At 47.9% G+C, this 19,844-nt stretch overlaps 2 protein-coding genes across 8 annotated transcripts in view; one reads left to right on the forward strand and one right to left on the reverse strand.

Annotated features, from left to right (window-relative positions):
• LOC310837292 (uncharacterized protein) overlaps nt 1–19,844 on the forward strand; it is a 530,615-nt gene that overhangs the window by 95,562 nt on the left and 415,209 nt on the right. The window lies entirely within an intron of this gene.
• The window catches only part of LOC310837790 (class I histocompatibility antigen, F10 alpha chain-like), a 95,424-nt gene continuing 75,945 nt past the window's right edge, over nt 366–19,844 (reverse strand). For 2 of the 7 annotated variants that reach the window (XM_083724914.1, XM_083724918.1), the window contains exons 2-8: nt 14,948–15,223; nt 8,034–8,309; nt 4,430–4,717; nt 2,882–2,968; nt 2,139–2,165; nt 1,783–1,815; nt 366–1,373 (exon numbers count right to left, since the gene is read on the reverse strand). In XM_083724914.1, coding sequence (XP_083581040.1) covers nt 1,363–1,373; nt 1,783–1,815; nt 2,139–2,165; nt 2,882–2,968; nt 4,430–4,717; nt 8,034–8,309; nt 14,948–15,223 — 998 coding nt within the window. In that variant the 3' untranslated portion in view covers nt 366–1,362. Of the gene's footprint in view, nt 1,374–1,782; nt 1,816–2,138; nt 2,166–2,881; nt 2,969–3,159; nt 4,147–4,292; nt 4,337–4,429; nt 4,718–8,033; nt 8,310–14,947; nt 15,224–19,844 lie in introns of those variants that run through there. The other 5 variants (XM_083724923.1, XM_083724915.1, XM_083724919.1 and 2 more) reach the window with 5 other exon arrangements.

Raw genomic sequence — 19,844 nt, forward strand, 5'->3', positions numbered from 1 at the left:
CAGATCACCCCACCACTCCCTGCCCCAGATCAGATATCTGCACATTTCTTTTATTATATTCCCAACCCTCCTTTCTTCCGTCCTGGAACCAAAGGCAGCATCCAGGTGGTCCCCAATCCAGGCACTGACCAGACTTCACACCCTCTTGGCTTCAGCAACACAGCGGCCTCATGTAACTTAAGTGCACCCCTGCAAAACCACAGATTATATCCCCATCTCGCTTTGGATACTTGTTCTTCAGCCATTTTGCAATATTAGACCAATTATTGGCACCTCTTTGCCAGAGGCTACAAACTCTGAATATTCTGAGGAACCTCAAAATCTCTGGAACTCCTGTGATAAGAAGGAAAGAACCACTAAAGAAGAAGGGGGGGCACTCTTATTTATTTCAGTCAAACAGATATTACAAAAGGAGTAATAATAATAATAATAATTACATCCAGTGTCTTCAAAGCAAGGTGCAACAAAGAAGAGTCCTGCGGCCCTTGGAGGTCTAAAAGAGTTATTGCATTCTTATTTCTAAGAAAGAGTTTCCTGAAGGAATGCCAGTCTATGTGCAGGGAAGGAAGATGGAGGGAATCATATGGTGGGAACTGCAGAGAGGCAAAGTATGATCCTCAACCGACCACAGGTAAAAAAGCAAGAATGTGTGTGAGATAAAAATTAGGCAAATTGAAGGCAACAAAACTATTTCATTTGAAAGAGTTTGTGTGGTCTCACTCTCTGGGTCACCCCTCCTAGAAGGCTGTGGGGACCAGGCAACAAGTCTCACGAACTGGAGGCCTGCAGCCCAAAAGAAGGGGCTGCTTATTTCAGATCAAACTCTGGCCATGAATCTCCTGATCTGCCTCTTCTCCTAGGCTGTCAGCAGGATCAGACATGACATCCATTTAGCCAAAGGCTGGGCGGCCCAAGAGGCAGGTTGGTAGTAACAACTTAGCCTATTTCATGCATAATACCCCTAAAGCAGTTCATAGATGTTGTCTTTCCTTCAATTTGGATGGAAAGTGAGTGACACAAGATTGGGGAAGGGATTGTAGAGGGAAACACAGCAACAAAGAACCAAGAGAAACCATCAAATCACTGCTCAATCTCCCCACCCCTTTTTAAAGCTTTTAGTTGCGTATATCTGGCACATTTTTGATTAACACAAGCACATTTCTGAAAATCAGCTGCGAAGCACAATCAGCCAAAATCCATCAGAAAAACATGATTATTCTCAAATTCAAGTTACAGCTGAAGTCAGAATAGAAGGGTGAGAGCCAGGATTAAGAAACATCATAAACAGCATTAAAGGATAGGAGGGGCTCTGAGCCTCTGCAATTTGCAGCAAAACTTGGGCAGGCTCCTTCTGGTCTCATCTCACACACCAACTGGGGAAAAAAAGAAAGGGAGTGTTTCAAAGTTAAGCCAACATCATGGTGTGGGAGCATCAGCATTACAGAGCTAGTGGGAACCCAAAGCCCATCTAGTCCAGCCTCAATCAGACCTAAGATCTGTTAGGAGCACCACCAAAATGGGCCTGCAGAGCAAATGCCTGCAGAGGGCAGCTCAAGCAAGTGAGCCAAGCTGCACACTTTGGGGGAATACCAGAAGGACACACAGCAGTCCTACCGGAAGGAAAAATCCCTTCCGGCACCCAAAATGTGACTCTCATTCAGAACCCAAAATGTGACTCCCAAGGTGGATAACAGGAAAGCAGAAGCTTTTCCCCATTTGGGGATGTTCCCCACGGAGTCTTCTGCAAGAGCCCCCCTTCGCCCCCCCTGCCCCCCCACTTACCCCTGGCGGAGCTGTCAGACCCCTGGTCGCTTGCTGCAAAAGGAAGGAAACATAGGAGTCAGGATCCCGGGGAGGGAGATTCCCCCCCCCCCAGCCCTTCTCCTCCCTCCTTCCAACCCCATCCCAAATCACTCTCAATCTGGGGATGTTCAGGGACAGGCAGCCCAGAGACAAGGGGGCTCAAGGGACCCCTTGCTGTCCACAGACTGGCTGAGCAGACAGGCTTAAGCTTTCCATTAGGGTCTTGGGCTTCAGGACTAGGCCACCACCAGGTTTGGTTTGGTCTGTTTGTAACGTGTTCCTGATCCATATTGGGGGAAAATATGTCAGACAGAGAGAAGGGAGGAGTCACTCACTTGAGGCTGCTTTGTAGGCTGGTTTCCCTGTGAAGACAAAAGCAGAAGGTCAGAGCTGGAAGGGACCTCCAGAGGCCACACAATTCCATTTCAACCATTTGGCTCTCCAATGCTGAAACCTTCCCAGCAGATGCTTCTCTTGTCTCTTCCAAACACCTCCAAGGAAGGTGAGTCCAGAAGGTGAGCTTTTCAAGGAACTCATGTTACAAAGAAGTAGAAAAAATTGAGGAAATTAAATCAGAAGATCAACATGGGGAAACCAGGCAGTGGACAAATTCCAAGAGGCTGGAAGGAAACATTATCCAGTCCCTTAACTCATTCATATTCGGATTATTTCGGTGATTCTCCAAATAAAAATACAAAATGAGAGCACAGAATACATAATAAAACAAAAACCAACCAGTAACTCACATTTAAAAAGCTCAAGGCCTGGTTCGAGAGAAACGTTTTTGCCTGGCACCTAAAGATTTGTAAGGAAGGCTCCCTGCTAAGTGAGTACAGGATTGAAGGCTTAGGATTGATTAAAACATCAGGTGGAAAGTGAATTTCCTGAGCTGAGCACAGAAAGCGCAAAGCAACGACCAACAGGAGTTTTGGTTCATGTTCAAAGGGTGTTTTATGGGGAGGGGTCTCTGTAGGGATACAAGGGGCAGTTTCCAGGAAGCTCCACCAGCACATTCCCAGTTGGAGGCCAAGACAGAAGGACACAGGAGAGGCAGAAAACACATCCAGGGTTTACTTACTGCGGATGAAGAAGAAGATGATCCCAGAGACCAGCAGGATGGCAGCCATGACACCCAAAATGGCTCCCACAATGAGCCCCAGGTTGACTAAAAGGGGACAAGAGACATTTTTATTCAGACTGGCGGCAGCAGCTCCCCAAGGCCTCAAAGAGCAGATTTGAGTGGAGGTGCTGAGCTATGAGCCCGGGAGGATTTTACGTGTGCAAAGCAGGCCCCCTCTCTCTCCTGACAGGCCAAGGTCCTCTCTCTAGTGGCCCCGATACAAGGGAGGTTTTCCCCCACCAGAGTCCAGCATTAGAGGTCTTCAAAATAACCAATTCATTTAAGGAAGACAGTTGGCAGGCACACCTGTTTCATCACAGACTCCAGACTTAAAAGCAGGTCTCCTCCTGCTCAGGCGCTTCAGCCTTCTCTGTCCTGACCTTGAGAGGAAGGGATTCCCTCCCCTCTGAGACCCCCCAGAGCCCAGCATTACAGGCCTTCAGGGAAGACACAAACCCTTAGGAAGAAGCATCTTGTGTAGGGTTGCCATACGTCCGGTTTTTCCTGGACACGTCCTCTTTTTCAGACTTAAAATGTCTGTCCAGACAGATTCTTAAAATGAGGCAACATGTCCAGGTTTTTTTGTTTGTGTAGAATCTCTGAAGTCCGTAGCGCTAGTGAGTGAGCCCTGGTCCCCTCTCCCCTCCCTGGGTGAGTCTTTGGCTCAAGGGCCGCTTCCATAATCCCCACTAGCCTGCCTGTGAGAAGGAGAGTCTGGGGTGTGGGTGGGGATGTGCGTTCAGGGGCTCCTGCTGGGGAAAAGGGAGTCTTGCTCTTAGACATTCTCCTTTGGTTCCTGCAGGCGCAGCTTTCCTGGCAGTGTGTGAGAGACGAGCGTTGTTACAAAACCCTTCTTGCTCTTCCCAGAGGTGTGCGGGTGTTTGGGCTGAGTGGAGATGAGTATTAGTTTTTCTAGCTGGGCACGAGTGGGAGGAGGAGCGAGTGAGAATCTTTTTCACTGTGAAGTACAGTCAGTCCGGGGCTCCCTCTTTTAACTGAAGTTGCAGAGAGTGTAAGTAAGTCAGCCATGTGGAGGAGGTCGTTTGATTTTGGAGAAATAACACATCTGCCCACATTCTGTGACATCACAACTGCTTGGGCTTAAAGGCAAAAAGGTGGCAGCCAGTTTTTACCTACGACATCCAATTTGAGTTCAAGGCCTATGAGACACTTGCCAGAAAAGGCTGCGTCTCTGCTGAAATCTACAGATTCTGATTCAGTTGCTTCCCTCCAGAGCAGCCTTTCTCAACCTGTGGGTCCCCAGATGTTGTTGAACTACAACTCCCATCACCCCTAACTACCAAGGCCAGAGGTCAGGGATGATGGGAGTTGTAGTCCAACATCATCTGGGGATCCACAGGTTGAGAACCGCTGCCCTAGAGACATAGACAGGATCCAAGTGGGGTTCCCCATCTGAGCTGTGCTGCTGCTGAAGGGAGGAGTTGGGTGGAAATCCCCCTCCCAGAGCCCACCCCTTCCCCCCCTGTCTGTCTGTCCGTCTCTCACCAGGCTCCTCCTCCCAGGCCACGTCCAGAGGCTTCTCCAGGCTGTCATGCTCCACGCGGCACCGGAAGCGCTCCCTCTCCTCGGGGTCGATCTGGACACTGAGCAAGAGATAGAAGGTCCCGTCCGAGTTGGGGGCGACCAATCCTCGGAGGGTGCCCTCCTGCCAGACCTCCCCGTCCTTCACCCAGTTGGCCTCAATCTCCTTGGGGTAGAAGCCGTGGACTTGGCAAACGAGGGTCTCCAGGCCGTCATAGTCTGCCTTCCTGGTCACCTTCACCACCGGAGCCTCTGCAAAAAGGGCCACATTGGGGTTAATGATAGACATCCACAACAGAAGCCTCAATGAATCCTGTATTTTTTAAGAGCAGAGACCCAAGGGGCAACTAGTCCTGCCTCCCAGAGTGTCAGAATCTCCTCACATCTCCAGAAATTTAAAAGATCTGCCAATAAATGGGATTCCTCAACCTCCCTTGGGATCTTCCCCAGTCAGTGTCTATGTTAGAACTGTTTTTAGATGTTTTATCCTTTGTTTGCCAAAGCAGACTGCTTTGGGATGGAGGGCTGGGAAAAAATTAAATTAATTTGTCATCTCGCAAAGCTCTAAAACGACTCAAACACGACAACTTGTGGTTCCAAGATTGTCCCAGGGAGCTGCCTCTAGGCTGAGAGGGCAAATTTCACCCGGTCCCCAATGGTGGGATTCATTCAGATCCTTCCAAGTTGTAAGTCATGACCTGAGGGCAGCTCAGGCTGATCCTGGTTCCTCTCTTGAGGGGGAAGAAATGCTGGACTCGCTGCTCTCTGTTCTCTGGGACTTTTCAGCTCCATAGTTGGTGAACAAAGCCAAGAGTCCTGGGAAAGACAGAGCTCCTTTCTGGTTCTCCCGCCTGCCCTGAAAGGGTCCCTGGAGGTTGGAAAGGGCCCATCTCCCTTCTCCACGGCAGCCTCCCCTGGAGTGGAAATGGCAGACCAGGAGGCCCAGTAAGCCAGCAACTTACGCACATTGAACTTGTGCACATACAAATTTACCCACTTGCCAAAAATATTCTAAAAACCAAAAAGAGGAGGTGGGCATCTGGGGAAGAAGGACTTTGGCAACCCAATCGCCCTTGAATCCAATGTGTTTTGACTATACACAATTTTGGATTTAGGCACGATTTGCAGAATGTAACCCTTGTTTAAAAATTGGCTCCCTAGATAGCTGTTGTCTGAAGGGATAGCTGTTCCAGGATCCCACTCACTTTGCAATGCCTGGACTGGAAACTCGAGTCTAGGAGGGGATGTGACTCTGCTGGGGGGAGCAGGAAGGAAGGAAGGTCAAGCCCTTTCCCCACAGAAACCCCAAACATGAACTCCCCACCCTATACCTGTCCTCAGCCAAACCTCCGTCCCATAGAGGATGATTCCCAGCCTCCTTTGCACGTTGTCACCCTTGAAAACACTTTATTGTGGCTTTTGGGGTGAAACCCTCAGCCTCAACAAATATGCTCAGTGTCTCTGGGGTGAATTATCACCAGGCCCCCATAGATGAATTTGCTCAGATCTCTCTAAGCACGGCTAATACATATGTGTCAGTCCGCAAAAAGGGAGAGTGCCAGAATTATTTCATTTTTAATTAATGTTCATATCAACAAAGCTAATAGAAACAGGAAGAAAGCCAGTCAAAACACTTCATCATTTGATTGGCCCCTGTGCCAGATTCCTGAAGGCAGAAGAGGGGATTGTACCATTTCAAGGGGAAATGACACTTCTGAATGTTCCCCATGGAACATGGAAAAAAAGTAAAATTCCTCACAAATAAAAAAAAAAAGGTAGAAAAGGGAATTCTCATACTCTCTCACTATGTGCAGGTTTTCTGCTTGTAGGCCACGAGTAGCTAACCTACAGACTTTGTGAGGGGGCTCCCCACACATTTTCTATTTTAAAAAAGGTTAATTAATTTATTTTTAAATACTTTCCCCATAGGTATGTAGGGGGAGGCAGGGCACATTGATACATCAACAATATTTCACTATCGAGAAACGTTATTCATGTCGTGACATCACAAAAATGTGTCTATACAGTTGCAACCGCGCTGCCCGCCAGTTCACTATTGGTGTTTGACAAGAGTTTTTAGCGCGGCCAACTAAAAAATTACGTGAAATGTAAAAGTGTTCCAATACTGTTTTTCATTGTTTAGTTAAGATTTTAAAATACCAAAGGTAAATTATCCCACTCAGTAATCAGGATTACATGTGATTTTTAAATAAGTTCAGTGGTTTTATTAGAAATTGTTAGTTTTCTGAAAATGTCCGTTGGGGCACTTTGATACACTAAGACGTGGGGCACATTGGTACGTATAAAAGTGCCCTGCTAGTGTACAATAGTGCCCCAATATATAAGTTTGCATGAAATCTCTAAACTGATTAACTACTCATGAAATTTGAAAAGAAAAAAACTGTTGTTTACTATGTGGTCAAAGTCATTTCTAAATATAATATGACCGATTATCAAGTGTCCTATCTGAGGAAATATCCAGGATCTTGTATGTTTGTCTTCCCCATTGTAGAAGATAAGGCAAGCATTGATTTCAAGGATGTTGTTTTGCAGTTGCCAAAACCAAATTTCTCAAAGGGGACATCTCGAACATCATCTCTATACTTTTTCTTTTGACTTCTGTGGATATAATGTGCAATAGAAGGAAATATCTTATTTTTTATAAGCATTTTGTTTAAATTACTATTTTTTGACTACCTAATGTGAGTTCTTATACTTTTAAAAGTTTTTCCCATTTTTTTTTTAATGGATAGGTGTTTGAGGAAAGATTAGTATAAGTTTTTTTTAAGAAAACCTGCCATAAATTTTATGATATGTGTGAAACACTATTAGTTTTGATACGTAATTTAGATTTGTAAGTAACAAATTGTAGGGCTGATTTATCTCACAATAAAAATTGCTTTTTTCATTAAATTTTTGTAAATAATTACCATTCTCATACAATTTGCGCTTTGTATCAAAGTGCCCCGTAGGTGGGGCACAATCATACAAATCCCATTTCCGCCCCCAAGTCATTATATTCTCATTATCTTCTAACTTTAATGGTTCTTTTGGTTGCTATTATAATATTGATTAGTTATGCCATGCATAAAGCAATATTTTTTAATTATTTGACTCATTTTGGTACATAAAATATGAGATTGAATTTTTCGGCATCAATCTGCCCCACTTTCCCCTACCCAAGTGTAAAGGCAAAAGGTTTTTCTGTATCCTGCCTCAAATCTGTCCATTTCAATTTTATTTATTTACTGAATTTAAAATGCATTTTGCTTTCCTGGCCCCTTCCCTGCTGTTGCTTTGTGCCCCCTCCCCCCCATTTGTCTTTTACCATCCCTTATTCTAGCCAAAGGGGCATGGGGGGCTGTTTTTAAGCATCTCCCCCCCCAAAAAAATCATGCTCTGAAGTGACCCCTTTTCTCCTCCCAGAGTCCTAAACTTCTTTCTGCCTCCCCCACCAAGAAAAGTGTTTGCTGTTTGGTCCAGAAAGGAAGACTGTTAAGGGGGGAGGGGAATTTGTAGGGAAACTGCCCCACTGAGCCCCCCTCCCCTCCCCCCTGCCCCCCCTCACCTGTCCTCAGCAGAGTCTCCTTCCCGTAGTCCAGGTATCTCTGCAGCCACTCAATGCAAATCTCCTCCAGGTAGGCCTTCCAGTACTGGTTCCGGGCCGTGATAGGATCCCACTTCCTCTTGGTCACTTGGGCCCCTGTATCAGCTGCCGTCCAGGTGAGGGTCTCCTTGTCGAAGGCGATGAAGTCCCTCCCGTCGTAGCTGAACTGCATATGCCCTCCTTTGCGCCCGTCTGACCTCAGCTCACAGCCGTACATCCACTGAAAGGTGTGGATCCCTGGAAGGACCAGAAGAGGCCCAGGAGGTCAAGGGGGGTCACAGCAGCCCCTCCCCCATCAGCAAAAGAGCCCAGGAAAAAGGATTTATTTCCCTCAGACTCAGGGAAGAGGCAGCGGGCAGAGGGGAGAAAAATCAACCAGCATTGTATCTTTCTGAAGGCTCATCCCCATAACACCTTCACTGAGGGAAACGCTACAATCCTGAGCCTGTAAAGCCCCCCTTTAATTGCCCCCCTCTCTCTCAGCGCCTCACACTTTCTCCCCCCCCCCATTCCTATTAGATTCTCCCAACTCCCTGGAGGTGGGGGAGGGGTGGGGTTTCCCTTCCTGCCCAACAGCAGCCTCCCTTGCAGGTCGGAGGTCACAGTGTGTCCCTCTTTCCCCCCAGCTCTGCTCCTCTGGACCTTGCCCCTTTTGGGGAGACGCCTCAGCTGCCCCCCCCCCGTCCCCCCCTAGAAAGAGAAAAGGGGCAGCATGGAAGGGGGACACCCACACATTGGGGGCCCTTTCGAGAGAGGAGGTCTCCTCTTCCCCTCCATCTCTCTCCCCCCAGCTTCTCCATATCAAGGACCTGTTCCCTAAAAGGAGGGAAGTCATGGAAGGGCCTTTGGAAAAAGAAGTTTCCTCATGGCCTGAGAGGGAAAGGGAAGCCACAAGGGGGGTTTGCCCCACTTCAAAATGGCCCCCCTGCTCAGCAGAAGCCAGGCTGCCCTTGTCAAAGATGGCGGGTCTCTGCATCCTCCTGCCCACCCCAGGGGGCTACCACCAAATCTTCAAAACAACAACAACATTTAGATAGATAGATAGATAGATAGATAGATATAGATATAGATATAGATATAGATAGATAGTGTTTGCTGGGGTTTTATATACATTTTATAGATTTTTCCTGAGTTTTATTATAACTTTCTAGGTTGTATACTATCTTGATACACTTTTATGGAAAGTACATATTATAAATACTTTGATAAAACCTTCAGTCGATCTATAATAAAAGAAGAGCTGGTTTTCATTAGCCAGTCAATGTCCACCTAATAAAACCTTCATCAATCAACACATAATCCTTATACATTGGTTCCTTGGATGTCATTCGGCTTGGCTCCCGAACACTGCAAACCCAGATGTACGTGTTTCAATTTGCAAACGTTCTTTGGAAGCCAAACTTCTAACTGAGTGCAGGAAGACGGGCCTTGGTTTTCGAACGCTTCCGGGAGTCAAATGGGAGTGGAATCAACTGACTTTATTGGAAGGCAGCTCAAAGATTCAATACATCCCATTTATTGCTGTGGAAAGAGGTGGCATGGATAAATTTTGACCTCTGTTACTTCAGTCACAACTGGTTGAAATGGAAATATAGATTTTTCTGCTCTCATTCAGACCACATAACTGGAGGATGTTCTTGTATATGCTAATGCTTGTGACTTTTAAATCTGCTCTTCAATTCCAGGATCTGAAGCATCTGGTGTTTTCACTTGGCAGGTGGCATCACACGACACCCGCTGAGACCCCAGACCCCTGGCAGGGCCCACAGGTGCTGAGGACCCCAGCCCTGTCTCCTCCAGGCCAGCCAGCAGGGTGAGCAGACAGCCATTTTGATTTCCCACCACAAAACCATGGAGAGAAGCTACGTCAGGCACCCCAAGGCAGGATGGGAAATGGCAATGGTTGCTCCTGGCCATGAACAGAGTTCTGTTGCTCTTTGTGTAGCCTGAGGGAGCTCAGCAATGGAGGAGAGGCTGTCCCAGAAGACACCAGGTTGCTCTCACTTCTGATTTAGGCTTCCCCTTTCATCTCAGGAGCCCTTGGCTTACAACTGAATTGAGTTTGGGTATAGAATGTCTTGCATTACAGAAGCCTCTCTCAACAGAAATCCTGCTTTTCTGGGCCGGATTCAGCTAACACAGCTAGTCTAAAAACCAAGTCTTACTTACACAACTGGGGCTTTCTCCCCATCTCCTTCCCCACAAATCAGCTGTGGGGTGGGAGAAGCCCCAGAAAGGTGTGCAGGGGGAGGAGAAGGGAAATGGCTCCCTCTAGGAAGTAGAATTATTGTAACAGTGCTACTTTGGAGTCCTCCCTATAGAACTACTCAACATATTTAATAATAATAATAATAATAATAATAATAATAATAATAATAAGTATCTTCTACAAAGAAGAAGAAGTATCTTCTACAAAGAAGAAGAAGTCTCTTTTCCAAGACCATGTCCCAAGGTGATATAGTGCTTTTTAAGCACTCAAACAATGGTTTGTGGTTGACCTATGCAAACAACAAACCAAATGACAAACCCCACCAGCTGGTCTGGATATGGAGCTTTTGCTTGGAGGGAAGTTGCTTTGTCTCATTGATTCTTCAGCATAAATTGCTTTCTCCCTCATTTTATGAATGAAGCTCACTTCCCTCCCGTTTCCTCAAGATGTTAAGTGGGATCAATCCCGATACACCTATACCTTCAACCTTGTTTTTACAGAGAATCAGATAACATTTCCAGGGCTGTCCGTGGCACCTTTAAAGTGGCCATCTCATTTGTTTGGGATTTTCTCAGCTAAGCAATTGCAAAAAATAATTGCATCAGGAAATGAGAGACGCTCCTTGATAACATTTATGGGACATTTTCAATGGACAGGTGCAGGGGCTCAGGAGGGGCCCAATCCCCATTTTTAAAAGGGGGAGAAGCAGAATTCCCAGGAGCCCAAGAGGAAGACTGCAAGGCCAGGCCAGGCCTGATCCCACTGCAAGAAAAGCAGACCTGCCCATTGCAGCGCTGGCTTGGTCTCAGCTGACCCCCTGGGTTTCTTCCTTGCAAGCCTGACAAGGCCAACGAAGGCCCCAGAGGGCTCTGGACACACTCAGGCTGACCCCTTTGGCAAGGCTCCTTCCACCTCCATTATTCTGTCTCACAGGTGGGGAATCTCTTTGGCTACAGGGCCCAGATCCTGATCAGGGTTGTCCCCAGGGGCCAAAAGGGGCAGGGGGTTGAAGCTGACATCATAGCATAGCCCAGTGTTTCCCAACCAGTGTTCCGCGGCACACTAGTGTGCCGCGAGACGTTGCCTGGTGTGCCGTGGGAGGGAGGCGGGCGAGTTGTATGTTACGCTTATAGATCTCACCCTCTATGGTACTGGGGGAGTAAGGAGCGGCAGCGGATGCGGCGGGAGCAACGGAAGGAAGCTCTCCGGCGGCTGCCGGAAGCTGGGAAGCGGCGCGGCTGCCGGCGGCGCTTCTAGTAGCTTCCAGGCGCGGCGAGAGAGCGAGGGCGAGGGGCGCTCGCCAGCCGGGCAGAGGCAGAAGCAGCGAGTCCTTCAGCGAGGCGCTAATGGCCAAGTGGGGAGAGGGAGATCCGCGCTGGATTGTGGAGCAGCGCGCGGATGCCACCAACGTCAACAACTGGCACTGGTGAGCGAGGGGGGCAGGAAAGGCAGCGGGAGCTGGGGGGGCGGAGGAGAAGTGGCTCGTGTTTGGCGGGGGGGTGCAGCTCTTCCCCTGAGGGCTTTGGAGGAATAAGGGCGGCCGTGCTGCCACCGCCACACCCACAGCCACCCACACCCCCGCGGTTGCGGGGACGCGTGTCTGCTTCTCTCTCCCTGTCTCTTGCCTCTGACCCCTTCGCACGAGATTCTCCACCGCTTATGCGTATTCGCGCCGGAGTCACTTTCCTTCAGGTTCGGTGGACCTTACTCTCAAATAAGTGTGGTAAAAGATTACAAGCGCGGGGGGAGATAGAGAAACCTCCCTGGCTTGGTTTAACCTCCTTTAAAAAAAAATAATAACAGCTGGATCTGTAGAAGGGCAGCTAGTGAGAGTTTGGGTGCTTTTTGGCACAGAAAAAGAAATATGATCGCTAGCTACTTCTTTCAGATCAAGCTGCGCTGAAGTGCATGGGAGCTAGGGGCTGGTTAAAACAAACAAAAACGTTGGCAGTCTTTTCTAGGGGCCAGGTGCAGCATCTGGCAAAGCCAGCGAGTGCCTGCTGAATAAAAGTTTGCAACAGGGAGGCAGCCCCTCCACCTGTATCATAATCTGGTCTGCACAAGCACTCTCCAGAATAGGAAGCACCTTGTCAATTTTAATGGTGTGTTTGTGCTAACTTGTAGGGACGCAGGTGGCGCTGTGGGTTAAAGCCTCAGCGCCTAGGACTTGCCGATCGAAAGGTCGGCGGTTTGAATCCCTGCGGCGGGGTGCGCTCCCGCTGCTCGGTCCCAGCGCCTGCCAACCTAGCAGTTCGAAAGCACCTCCGGGTGTAAGTAGATAAATAGGGACCGCTTACTGGCGGGAAGGTAAACGGCGTTTCCGTGTGCTGCGCTGGCTCGCCAGAGCAGCGATGTCACGCTGGCCACGTGACCCGGAAGTGTCTCCGGACAGCGCTGGCCCCTGGCCTCTTGAGTGAGATGGGCGCACAACCCCAGAGTCTGTCAAGACTGGCCCGTACGGGCAGGGGTACCTTTACCTTTTACTTTGTGCTAACTAGCAATTCTGCCACATACAAATTAATGGCTGATTTGACAGCCAGATGGGTGGGGTATAAATAATTAATTATTATTATTATTATTATTATTATTATTATTATTATATGAACTAGAATAATTTTTGTGTGCTGCTGTAAGAAAGTCATTATAGCTCAGCATCAGTTGGTGGAAAGGACATGACTTTACAGGAGCAGGAGGAACTAACTGAACTGAGACAAAATCGTGGTTTCAAGCTAAGATTTGCTGATCTACCTTTGGACAGTTTTTGGTTGGAAACTGCCAAGGAGTTCCCCCTTCTGGCAAACAAAGCTATTTTGACATTGCTCCCATTTTCCACTACATATCTCTGTGAGTTGAGCTTTTCAAGCATGATTGCTATAAAAACTAAATACAGAGAGAGACTGAGAGCTGTTGACGAAGAGCTACGTGTGTGTCTTTCTTCGATTCCAGCCAGAATATCAGCTTTGTGTTCAGCCAAACAGGCCCAGGTTGCGCACTGAATAAAGTATTTTATAATTTTTCATATTTCTGTTTACTTACTATTTCATAATAAAGTAATTATAAAATACTATCTTTGTGTTTATTTGATTCCTATTAAAGAGTGTTACTTTATATATAGTCAATATAGGCACAGAGTTAATTTTTTAAACATTTTCTACTGGTGGTGTGCCTCGAGATTTTTTTCATGAAACAAGTGTGCCTTTGCCCAAAAAAGGTTGGGAAACACTGGCATAGCCCACCCGTCAATCTCACCCACCTTTCTACCCCTCCACTGCAGTTATTGTTTGAAGTGCTGGGAAACCTGTGGTGCTGTTAGGGGCAGGGAAAAGTCCTGAATCAGGGAGCCTGTTTAGGTAGTGAGGAAGTATAGAAGCCTGGAAGGTAAAGGTGCAAAATCATAGAGAGATGTCCCTCCAGACCCAGCAGAGGCTCCCACCTCTGAAGTTCTGCTCCAAAATTGCAGTTAGAGGAGGGAGTCACTCATGTTTGGGGCTAAACAGAAATGTCTCCCCCCACCCTTCCAGAATGCTCGCTCCTTTCACACAACCAACGTCTCAAAAGACATTTCAGAAGAAAGTTTTAAAAACAAAAATGTGTGCCAAGAGGCTTTTGCTAGATGTCTACCAGATTTTACTAAGTATAAATGATTCCTGTTGTAACAGTTCCAAGGTTGAATGAGGAAGGGGGGAGGGGGGAGTGTGGCAGAAATCGTCATAACTGGACAAAGGGGGTGGAAGACCTTTCTAAAGGTCCTGCTATTCTTCCCTAAGTGTAGACCGTTAGAGAATAAAGTAAGTACTGGAGGAGTGGGGGCCTTGGGGGCTCTTTGTCTACCCCCCCACTCCAGCTGATCACCATGCCTATTATTTTAACCATGTATTTGCCACTCTGACCTCCAAAACCCAGTCCATTTGTGCTCCTTAAAAAGGCTTCTCTTTCCACACGTGCCAGGGAGAGGGAGGGGCTTGGTGATGGTCAGAAGGGTCAGCCAATCAGCACCTCTGCCTGGGCAGCTGGCTTCTCCTTAAGCAGGACCAGAACTCAAGGCTTGCTTATCTCAGCCTCGGGATCCCACCCTTCTCTTCCCCTCCCAGGGCAAAATGAACTAGACCGATTTCCACCTCAGAAGGCCTAAGCCAAGCCCAGCGTGGAAGGAAGCGCAGGCAATGGAGACATTTCCTGGGTAGGATGTGCAGGTCCAGAGAGGGTCATACTGGGGGGTCTCTCCCCTCCAAGTCTTGTTCTCTGTCCCCCCCCCCACCATCCCAGCCCCCATTTATTATTATTATTATTATTATTATTATTATTATTATTATTATTATTATTTATACCCCCGCCCTCCCCAGCCAAGGCCGGGCTCAGAGCGGCTTACAAGCAATAATAAAAACAAGATGAATGATTACAAACTTAAAAACAAAAATAAAATACAACATTAAAATAATGGAACATTAAAATATTAAAATGTAGCCTCATCGCAGGAGGAGAAGGAAAAGAGAGGGGGAAAAAAGACCTTCATTAAAGGAAGGGGAGATGCCTCTGCCCTGGAGGAGCCCCCACCCTCCATTTCCTTTCCTCCCAGCAGCCCCCTCCCTGCAATTCTGGCCCTTGGAGGAAACTTTATGGGGGGAGAGAGAGGTGTTACTCTGTTCCTCTCCTGCCTTCCACTCACCTCCGCTCTGGTTGTAGCGATTCCTTGCAATTTCCAGGTTCTCCCTGAACACCAGCTCAGTGCCCTGAGCGATCTGAGTGTTCCTGTGCCAGTACTGAGGATCCTCCTTTTCCACCTTCCTCATCCAGGGGACTTGAGGCAGCGCCTCCTTGGTGTCACTGTCGTACTGAACAAATGGCTGGTCATCCACGTAGCCCACAGCAATGAACTGGGGCAGCCCCTGGCCAGGCTCAGACACGGCTGTGTAGAAGTAGCGCAGGGAGTGAGAAGTGGAGCCTGGAAAGGAAGAGAAAAGGGGGCAGAGAGTTAGGGGTCCTGCAGAGGAAGGCAGCAGCCTAATCCTGCTGTGTTACAGGCAGCAGCCCCGAATTAGGAGATCCAAAGCTCAGCAGGGTTTGGGGGAGTTTATAGACCTGCCCTTAAACACAGAGGAGGCAGAGCAGAGGGAGCCTAAGAATCAGAGAGTTGGAAGAGGAAAAGATAGGATATAAATATAAGTAACAACAACAATAGCCCATGGAGCAGAGGGCGAGAAAAAGCTCTGCCAGGCAGCACTAAATCTCTGCATGTCTCTGCTGAGGCTCCGTATGAGGGACACAGGGGCCAGCCCCTCCCCTTTTGCCAAGGGGGCAGGAATTGCCCCCCACTTGCAAGAGCCAAGCTGAGAGCTCCCGCAACATGGTCTGAAGGCTCAGGATGCAGGCACCGAACGGAAGCTAAGCAGGCTCAGGTCTGGGAAGTGGATAGAGGGGAGACCAGACAAAGCAAATCCATATTTTGGGAGAACAGAAAGCTGGCTCATCCTGGGTCAGATCACTGGTTCACGTAGCTCAGAGTTGTCTGCCCTGACTGGGAGTGGCTCCCCAGGGACTGAGGAAGGGGTCTCTTTCCCAGCCCCCCCCCCCGAGATGTCAAGTGCTGCCCCTCTGCCCTATGTCTCTCCCTCTCATGTGCTGCCTTGAATTACATGGAGGAAGAGAAGTGGAATATTAAATATGAAAAAATATTATCTCACAGAATTACTGACCAATGGCCCATCTAGTTCAGCATCCCATTCATCTGGGAGGCCACTGTGAGAAAGGGGTGCTGGACTAGGCTGGCCCCTGGCCTGAAGCAGGCTGTTCTTCTTTTCTGCGAGGGGCTAATATATGCAGAAACATGCATAGTTCAGACACTCCCTTGGAGCTGCCCCACCATCTGACCTTCTGGAGCCATGCGCTGAACAGCTCTGACCTGGGTTTTGCTTCCTGGGCTCTGGGAGGCTTTGGAAAGATCTCCTGGGAACTCAGGAGAGCCCCACAAGATCTCATGAAAACCTTGCACAAAAAGATCTCTCTGCCTTCTGCATATATAATTGGTGTGGTTCCAACAGGCCAGATGTCAACAGCAGAAGCTGAAATCATTCAAGTTAAACGCATTCAAGTTGGGAGTTTCCACCAGTTTTCCAGGGAGATGTAAAGTTAATTGGCCTGTAATTTCCAAGATCCTTCCTGCATCCCCTTTTGATAATTGGTGTTTCAATGGTTCAGTGTTGCAATCTTTCAATGGTCTGAGCTGCCACCCACAGAGCGGGTTCCCCACTTGAGAAAGAAGGCCCCACAGGGATAGCAGGGGCAGGAGGGCAAAAGGAACTCTGGGGTCAGGTCTCAACATGTGCCCCCACATCCCCTTTCCCCACACTTGCCCCTTCACGAGATCGAACACAGGAAGCGGGACAGAGCATGGCAAAGGAAGAACCTTATCCCCAAAAGGGCTCACTTTCCCACAGGCTGTACCAGCTCTGGCCACCAGGGGGCCTAATGAGTCTCCACAGTAAAAGGTAAAGGTAAAGGTAAAGGTACCCCTGCCCGTGCGGGCCAGTCTTGACAGACTCTGGGGTTGGTGCACCCATCTCACTCAAGAGGCCGGGGGCCAGCGCTGTCCGGAGACACTTCCGGGTCACGTGGCCAGCGTGACATCGCTGCTCTGGAGAGCCAGAGCCGCACACGGAAACGCCGTTTACCTTCCTGCTGGTAAGCGGTCCCTATTTATCTACTTGCACCCAGGGGTGCTTTCGAACTGCTAGGTGGGCAGGCGCTGGGACCGAACGACGGGAGCGCACCCCGCCGCAGGGATTCGAACCGCTGACCAAGCGATCGGCAAATCCTAGGCGCTGAGGTTTTACCCACAGCGCCACCCGCGTCCACAGTAACAACTAACAATAGTTAACTAACAATAGTTGTCCACAGTAACAACTAACAAAGACTTGGGAAGAGGATGGAGGGGAGCTGAGCAGAGGCTTTCAGCATCATATCCAGTTGGCCTGCCCAGGAGGCAACCCCGAGAACACACACACACACACACACACCTGGATGGAACTTGCCGAACTGACTGGGAGACTCCGAGACCAGAGAGAAGAGACGGTGGAAGAAGATTGGAAGAAGTTTAAAGAATATTTGAAAAAATATGCTAATATTTAAATCTTAGTATAGTTTTGGAAGTGGATATAGGCTGTAGGGTTAAAAGTAGAACATAGTGTCTTTTAAAATAGTATTACTTGTAAGGGATAAAATGTCAAGATTTTTATGGTAAAAGTAAATTTTTTTTGGAAATAAATAAATAAATTAGGAGATCCAAAGTTTATCAGGTTTTGGGGGAGTTTGTAGACTTGCCCTTAAACACAGAGGAGGCAGAGCAGAGGCAGCCTAAGAATCAGAGAGTTGAAAAGGGGAGAGGATATAAAGGAGGAGGCACAGGAAGGAGGGCCTCAGAAGATGATCTCAGGGTCCAAGTAGGTTCATATAGAAAGAGGTGGTCCTTGAGGACCCTGTGAAAATTGTCTTGAATGCGCTTTGGACAACTTCACCCTCAAGGAGGAAGAAGCCCGCTTGAGTTTGGCCAGTGACTCATCTCAAAACAACTAGGAAACTAAAATAAAAACCATAGACAGGACTCTGAGGGTCCAACCCCCCTGCGATGCTGGACTCTCGACTGCAGCATCCATGGCAGATGGCCAAACAACCTCTGCTAACAAATCTCCAAGGAAGGAGAATCTACCACCTTCTGAGGGAGATCCACTGTGGAAAACAAAGTTCAAGGAAGCGTGAACCTGCAAGATGAGTTTGCTTGAATTACACACGCCTGCGGCTCAGTTTCCTTTCAGGCAAGATCAAATGGGATCCACTTCTAAGACCCTCCCCTCCCAGGGCAGGGGCTTCCCCCACTTCAAACCACAAGAGCTCAGAGCAAGGCTGCCTCTGGTTGTGGCATCTGGCTAAACAACACAGGCAGTTCTGCTCAGTGGTGGGGAGACAAAGAGCCACAAAATGAGTCACACGTGAGACCCCAAAGTGAGGAGGAATCTGAAGGAACCAGTGGTCTCCACCACGCTTTGGCCAGCCCTGTAGCACAGTGAGGGGGCAGCCCCCCAAATCGAGAGGGTTCAAGAGAGAAATAACAGGTCTTACTCTTTAGTTCTTAAAGCTTTTCAGTTACTTTGAGAATTTTTATGCAACAAGCAACTTTTAAACTAAAGATAGTATTATATTCATACCATTTTCCATTAGAGAACCACAAAAGCTATTTACAATAAAGATTCAACTAGGCAGCCGTGTTGGTCTGACACAGTCGAAATTAAAAAAAAATAAAAATTGTCCAGTAGCACCTTAGAGACCAACTAAGTTTGTTCTGGGTATAGGCTTTCATAATGAAAGTTAAAATGATGTTGGACTGAAATGAAACGGTTTTAGTAACAAGGTTAAAAAGAATATGTAAAAATGCATTGATAATCAGATGAAAATGCGAAGTTACAATATGTTAAGATATAGAAGTAAGATAAAAATAAAGAGGAAAGGATTTGCTGAACTAACCATGTGAACTGGAATACAGAAAAGGGAGGTGCGAGGAGGTCAGGGAAATAAGTAAATGAAATATAAGACATGAAAAGATGAATTTGTTTTTAACTGTTTTCTATTTTCCATGTATTTTGTATTTTTGTATCTTTTTTACTTTTTACTTTTTATATTTTCTTTTTTCTTGTTCTGTAATTTTTTATTTTTGTTTGTAAAACTTTAATAAATATCATTTTTTTTAAAAAAAAAGCTTTCATGTGCATGCACACTTCTACAGATACAAAGTGTCCAAAACATAGTGAAAGGGGCTGTACAGAAACGGCACAGAGGAGCCCCTGCATAATTTACAAAATCTACATTTTTGACAAGCAACAGGAAGGGTGTTTTTTTTTTTGGGGGGGGGAGTCAGAACTGTAAAGCAGGAGACCCTGATTATGAATGTGGCTGTGAAAGGGAACTCCTGAACAAAACAACATTGGGAATTGCGGCTGGGAATTCAGACGTTCCCCTCCCCCCATGAAGTCTGGTCTCCTGAGTTTTTAGCTGAGTTTTCAGAGCGGCTGAGGGTTTGAGGGTTAGAAGAGGGGAGGTAAAAAATAAAAGAGGGAAGACCTGTACTCTGTCTGTCTGTCTGACACTCACACACTCACACAAACCAGAGTCAACCCGAAGCTGCGGGGGGCGGGACAGGCGAGTCCCTTTCCCCCCCATGAATCCTGCCAACACCTTCAAGCTTTGTTTTGTTCTTTGCTTGAGCCCCGAGCCCAGGAGTGAAGCGGCCCCTGCCCCGGGCGGCATACAAAACAAGCCAAGTCGGGGAAACAGATGTCTGGGAAGGGATCCGGCTCCACTTCGGACAAGAAACTCCCCGATCGCCCTTTCAGTGCCCACGAAACGCAATTCACAAAGAGTCATGTGTGGCCTCCCCCCAAAAAAGGGGCTGAGTACAAATGATTTTCTCCCCCCGCCCCAGAGCAGAGTCCTCACCTGCGCAGTCCAGCAGCAGCAGCAGGTGGGGCAGCCGCCCCCAGGATCAGGGGGGGCCAGCGGAGGAGGAGGAGGACCCC

The sequence above is a fragment of the Podarcis gaigeae genome (genome assembly GCF_964106915.1).
Source record: "Podarcis gaigeae genome assembly, chromosome: 2".
Lineage (NCBI taxonomy): Eukaryota > Metazoa > Chordata > Lepidosauria > Squamata > Lacertidae > Podarcis > Podarcis gaigeae.